Source organism: Dendropsophus ebraccatus, chromosome 5 (assembly GCF_027789765.1).
Source record: "Dendropsophus ebraccatus isolate aDenEbr1 chromosome 5, aDenEbr1.pat, whole genome shotgun sequence".
In the NCBI taxonomy this organism is placed as follows: domain Eukaryota; kingdom Metazoa; phylum Chordata; class Amphibia; order Anura; family Hylidae; genus Dendropsophus; species Dendropsophus ebraccatus.
Window position 1 is genome coordinate 7,527,823 of NC_091458.1, and position 6,637 is coordinate 7,534,459.

Sequence of the window (6,637 nt, forward strand, 5' to 3'; positions counted from 1 at the left end):
CTTTGCTCCCAGGGGAATAATTCCTGCACCATCTTCTCCTTATTCTGCAGATTCAAGCAGTGATAATAGAAGGAGCAAGAGCTGCCACTGACAGCTGATCCCTGAGACCTGCCTGATACCTGCCTGATCCGTCACCTGCCTGATCCCTGAGACCTGCCGCATGATCCTGCACACCTCCAACCTGACTGCCTGATCCCGCACACACCTTGAACCAGCTGCCTGATCTCCTGACACCTTCCTGATCCCTCAAGCACTTGATCTCCTGACCCCTGCCCTCCTGGTCGTGTGGCCCCTGCCCTCCTGGTTGTGACTGATTGTGGGGCCCCTGCCCTCCTGGTTGTGTGACTGATTGTGTGGCCCCTGCCCTCCTGGTTGTGTGATTGATTGTGTGGCCCCTGCCCTCCTGGTTGTGTGATTGATTGTGTGGCCCCTTACCAGCCTCCGCCAGCCCCAGAGCTGACACTTCACCGCTGAGGTAAGTACAATCTATATCCTCAGACATTGAGCTGTATACTTTATGTGTGATCACTACAACTCCCAGCAGATCCAAGACATGCTGAGGGTTGTAGTTCGGAGATGCCAGTGTCACCCACCATTCCCAGACTCCCCAGTGTTACGCTGGCCTAGATACCCATCTCTCTCTCTCTATAATTATAAATATATAATATATAACCATTCAGGAGTCTTGGAAAGATGAGTCTCCATCTCCTCCTTGTGTCCAAAAAGTAGAAAAATGCAGAGTGTGAACAGATGTAGTGGAGAGTCCAGCAGCTATTGCTCATACTTGGCTTTAGCTGTTCTCAAGCTCATGGCTTGCTGTCAGTGAATGGATAAGCCATCCAGGGATGATAGTTGTGAGAGCTGGGGGTTTGTTACAGTGGGATCTACTCTAGATAATCCCCTGAGTTCTGAGGTTATTATCATGTTAAACCTCTGGTGATGGATCCGGGGGGATTCCCAGTATCTGACAATAAACTGTTCCGTTCACTGACAGCAAGTTCTGTAATAATAAAAGAAACTTCCCGAAACCTAAAGTAATTCTGAGAGCAATGTCCGATCATAGGATGTAATAATACTGAGCGAGATCTTATTCTAGAGCTCGGATATAACACGTGTGGTTATTATACTGCTATATACTCCTTACTCTAGAACCATGCTGCCCCACCTCATCCTCCTCACCGCTGTGTCCTTACTGTCTGCTGCCAAAGACAACCTCATGGATCAGTGTATGGACGGCAAACACCACAAGACCGATCCAGGACCTGAAGACAACTTACACGGATATGTAAGAAAGTATAATTACTATAATACTGCTCCTATATACAGGAATATAACTACTATAATACTGCTCCTATATACAGGAATATAACTACTATAATAGCAAATGGAAAAAACAGATCCGGGCACTCACCGGCAAGGTAGGATTTCTTTATTCAGCCACTATGTTCAGCGGGGAAGGGAGGACAGGTGGAGGTGCGGGCGCACGCACCTCCACCTGTCCTCCCTTCCCCGCTGAACATAGTGGCTGAATAAAGAAATCCTACCTTGCCGGTGAGTGCCCGGATCTGTTTTTTCCATTTGCTATTGCATTGGTCTTTTTCCATACGGAGTACCCCGGTGGATTTATTATCTCACCTCTGTCCTGACTACTGCTGTATGTTTGTGGTGCCGACTGCTATCTGCCTTTTGATAACTACTATAATACTGCTCCTTTATACAGGAATATACTACTATAAGCACAAGCAAATAGATGTGTTGGCACTATCAGTAACCCGTAATTAGTATGGAGCTGTTTGTGTAATCAGGTTAAGTGACTTTGTGAGATGAGGAGCGTTGTAGTCTTTGTTGACTGAGTAATCTCAGTGACATTCATGCATCACAGTGGTGCTCAGCGTAAATGAGAAAGCAATTCATTTAATCAGCACAAGCCATTGAGGAAGTAAAGACCAGCGGCACTCACCGGGTTGATGCAGTGATGGTGATTTATTGGTAAGATGTCATCTTGCAGATAAGCTCAGGGCAGGGAGAGACAGGTCCAGAGGTGCTTATAGTATTATACTACTATAATACTGCTCCTATATACAGGAATATAACTACTATAATACTGCCCCTATATACAAGAATATAACTACTATAATACTGCTCCTATATACAGGGATATAACTGCTATAATACTGCTCCTATATACAGGAATATAACTACTATAATACTGCCCCTATATACAGGAATATAACTACTATAATACTGCCCCTATATACAAGAATATAACTACTATAATACTGCTCCTATATACAGGAATATAACTACTATAATACTGCCCCTATATACAGGAATATAACTACTATAATACTGCCCCTATATACAGGAATATAACTACTATAATACTGCTCCTATATACAGGAATATAACTACTATAATACTGCTCCTATATACAGGGATATAACTACTATAATACTGCTCCTATATACAGGGATATAACTACTATAATACTGCTCCTATATACAAGAATATAACTACTATAATACTGCTCCTATATACAGGAATATAACTACTATAATACTGCTCCTATATACAAGAATATAACTACTATAATACTGCTCCTATATACAGGAATATAACTACTATAATACTGCTCCTATATACAGGGATATAACTACTATAATACTGCCCCTATATACAGGGATATAACTATTATACGTGGTGTATAGTATATATTATATCTTGTCCTCGGTGCAGTGCTCCCCATGGAAGCAGAAGTCCTGTTGTTCCGCTAACACCTCGCACGCCGCCCACCAGGACCAGTCCTATCTGTACAACTTCAACTGGGAACACTGCGGCTCCATGAGTGACCAGTGCAAGACGCATTTCATGCAGGACACGTGTTTCTATGAGTGTTCCCCAAACCTGGGGCCCTGGATTGTGGCGGTAAGAAGTGGAGGGGCCTATGGGGGGGGGGGGGGCTATAGGTGTGTTTGTATGTGTGTGTGTGTGTGTGTGTGTGTGTGGGGGGGGGCTATAGGTGTGTGTGTGGGGGGGCTATAGGTGTGGGGGGGGGGCTATAGGTGTGTGTGTGGGGGGGCTATAGGTGTGGGGGGGGGGCTATAGGTGTGTGTGTGGGGGGGCTATAGGTGTGGGGGGGGGCTATAGGTGTGTGGGGGGGGCTATAGGTGTGGGGGGGGCTATAGGTGTGGGGGGGGCTATAGGTGTGGGGGGGGGGGGCTATAGGTGTGGGGGGCTATAGGGGTGTGGGGGGGGGGCTATAGGTGTGTGTGGGGGGGGCTATAGGTGTGTGTGGGGGGGGGCTATAGGTGGGTGGGGGGGGGGGCTATAGGTGTGTGGGGGGGGCTATAGGTGGGCCCCTGAATTTCAGTTTTTTGTCATAACTACGTTCAGGATTGATAATACTCCAGAGCTGCGCTCACAACTTCCCAGTTGGCTTTGGCGACTGTTCTGGCCCAGCTTGGTTGCTGCATTGTATTTCAGGAGATGTAGCCTTGTTTATTGTGTAGGGACCCATCACCCACAATGCATCACAACAGAGTTCCTTCTAGACCCTACAGGCGAAGCAGTAAGACATAACCTCCTTGGCAGAATTAGTAGGATACAGCAGCAGCAGAGTTGAGAGTTCAGCTCTGGAGTGCAGTAGGATACAGCAGCAGCAGAGTTGAGAGTTCAGCTCTGGAGGTGGCGTGCTGTCTTCTGCTTGCCCAGGTGGATCAGAGCTGGAGGAAGCAGCGGATTGTGGACCTGCCCCTGTGTAAGGAGGACTGTGAGAGCTGGTACAACGACTGCAGCGACGACTTCACCTGCATGGAGAACTGGCACACAGGCTGGAACTGGACGTCAGGTGAGTAAGTGCTGCCCCCTGGTGGTGATGTGTGGATCCTACAGGCCACCATAGACCTGTGCTCTATTATGTATGGCTGCCTTAAAGGGGTACTCTGGCGAAAAACTTTTTTTCTTTTCTTTTTCAAATAAACTAGTGTCAGAAGTAAATTACAAATCTATATCACTTTCTATCTAAAAATCTCCAGTCTTGCAGTACTTATCAGCTGCTGTATGTGCTGCAGGAAGTTGTGTATTCTCTCCAGTCTGACACAGTGCTCTCTGCTGCCACCTCTGTCCATGTCAGGAACTGTCCAGAGCAGGATCAAATCCCCATAGAAAACCTCTCCTGCTCTGGACAGTTCCTGATATGGACAGAGGTGGCAGCAGAGAGCACTGTGTCAGACTGGAGAGAATACACCACTTCCTGCAGGACATACAGCAGCTGATAAGTACTGGAAGACTGGAGATTTTTACATAGAAGTAGATTACAAATATATATATATATATATATATATATATATATATATATATATATATATATATATATATATATATAATATATATATATATATATATATATATATATATATATATATATATATATATATATAAATATAATTATAACTTTCTGACATCAGTTGAAAGTAAAAGACTTTTGCCGGAGTGCCCCTTTAAAGGTGTTCTCCCCACTTTCCCCCCATCAGGAATCAATAAGTGTGCGTTGGGGAAGACGTGCCGGAAGTGGACAGACGTCTTCCCGTCCGCCAAGGATTTCTGCGAGAAGGTCTGGAGCAATTCCTACAAATACACGGATTACCCCAAAGACAGCGGCCGTTGCATGCAGCTCTGGTTTCCCAACGACGACGTCACCCCCAACGTCAAGGTGGCCCAGTACTACGCCAATCTCAAGGGCTCCGCCCACAATCCGCGGCTGTGGCCCGGACTACTCCTGCTGTCGCTCCTCGTGATGTGGACGGTGTAAAACGTTGGAGCCCAGATCCCTGGACGTACATGTGAGGGTTGTTATAATCCTGTGTCTCACTGCTGCCGCCCTGCTGGTGGGGATTGTATCTGTACTTGTAGCAATGTGTTCTGGTAATTAAAGGGCTACACACCTGAATAATGTGGAGTCAGAGGTGATGGTGTGAGGGGGAGGGGCAGATGTACCCCGGGGGTCTCCGCAGCCGGACCTCCCCTACCTGATCAGCTGTTGTCAGACAGTGATGAACGTTTAGGCCGATGACTGATGACCAATCCTCTGGCTATGGATTGAATCTGCCCCTGTTCACACTGACACCCAGGACCCCCCTACAATCACTGCCTCTCCTGAGGAAGGACCATCAGTCATCTAAGCCTGAAAAAACTCTTTAATAAAGGCTGCTTCCTTCCAGAAACAGCGCCTCTCTTGTCCTCAGGTTTGGTGTGGTATTACAGCTGACTTCCAGAGAAGTGAACGGAGCTGGTGTAATACCACGCACAGCCTCAGGACAGAGGTGGCGCTATGTTTTTCTCTAATCTTGGATAATTTCTTTAGGTTCTGTTCACACGGAGCAAAACAGGCAGAATCCCGTCAGTCTATGACAGTCTATGTGAGGCTCGCTCGCCTCCTCTATCTGCGTCTCTCCGTGCTGAGGAATAGACATGTCTGTTCTTCAGTGTGGAGAGAGGAGGCGCGCGAGCCTCACATAGACTGACGGGATACCGCACATAGACTGTCATAGACTGACGGGATTCCGCACATAGACTGTCATAGACTGACGGGATTCCGCGGTGGCATTACGCCTGTTTTGCTCAGTGTTAGGGTAAGTTCACACAACGGATTCCGCACGGATACATTCTGGTGGATTCCGTCGCTTGTACCTGTTCATGGCGGTGCACATATCCGCCCGTGCCATAGACACCATTCTATGGAACCAGCGGATACGCGTTCCGCCGTGAACGGGTACAAGCGACGGAATCCGCTGGTATTTATCCGTGCGGATTCCGTAGTGTGATACTACCCTTAAGGCTCGCACACACAGGCGGTCTGGTGATGTTTCTGATAATCCCTGTGAGCGCTCGGCCATCCCCGTCACCCATCTGTTCTCCCTCACGTTACATATCGGCCGGGTGTGAACAAGTCACAGAGAATTCTCCAGAGAGGCGCAAATAGTGTAAACAGGTCGCTCCAGTCTGCTGGATGTAAAGCGAGTCTGCATTTTGATGCTGGGAAATCTGTGTGACCTCCATTACACTGACATACAGGATACTGGGAAAGCTGGGTGACCTCCATTACACTGATATACAGGATGCTGGGAAAGCTATGTGACCTTCATTACATTGACATACAGGATGCTGGGAAAGCTGTGTGACCTCCACTACATTGACATACAGGATGCTGGGAAAGTTGTGTGACCTCCATTACATTGAAATACAGGATGCTGGGATATCTGGGTGACCTTCATTACACTGACATACAGGATGCTGGGAAAGCTGTGTGACTTCCATTATACACTGACATACAAGATGCTGGGAGAGCTGGGAGATTTCCATTACACTCGCCTACAGGATGCTGGAAGAGCTGGGAGACCTCCATTACACTGACATACAGGATGCTGGGAAAGCTGGGTGACCTCTATTACACTGACATACAGGATGCTGGGAAAGCTGTGTGACCTTCATTACACTGACATACAGGATGCTGGGAGAGCTGGGAGATTTCCATTACACTCGCCTACAGGATGCTAGAAGAGCTGGGAGACCTCCATTACACTGACATACAGGATGCTGGGAAAGCTGTGTGACCTTCATTACACTGACATACAGGATG

At 47.3% G+C, this 6,637-nt stretch overlaps 1 protein-coding gene across 1 annotated transcript; it reads left to right on the plus strand.

Annotated features, from left to right (window-relative positions):
- The first annotated feature begins 30 nt into the window (after positions 1–30).
- On the plus strand, positions 31–4,951 carry LOC138793365 (folate receptor alpha-like). The gene is made up of 5 exons (XM_069971904.1): positions 31–475; positions 1,150–1,285; positions 2,737–2,925; positions 3,712–3,847; positions 4,533–4,951. Exons 2-5 carry the CDS (start codon positions 1,154–1,156, stop codon positions 4,808–4,810), a joined length of 735 nt encoding a protein of 244 aa, XP_069828005.1. The 5' UTR covers positions 31–475; positions 1,150–1,153; the 3' UTR covers positions 4,811–4,951.
- Positions 4,952–6,637: the final 1,686 nt, after the last annotated feature.

What these genes read in the sequence shown, in the direction of transcription:
- LOC138793365 (XM_069971904.1), top strand. Translation starts at nt 1,154, where the DNA reads ATGCTGCCCCACCTCATCCTCCTCACCGCTGTGTCCTTACTGTCTGCT. An exon ending in AAGACAACTTACACGGATAT is followed by an intron (nt 1,286 to 2,736) that starts GTAAGAAAGTAT and finishes TCCTCGGTGCAG; the next exon opens with TGCTCCCCATGGAAGCAGAA. An exon ending in TGGGGCCCTGGATTGTGGCG is followed by an intron (nt 2,926 to 3,711) that starts GTAAGAAGTGGA and finishes CTGCTTGCCCAG; the next exon opens with GTGGATCAGAGCTGGAGGAA.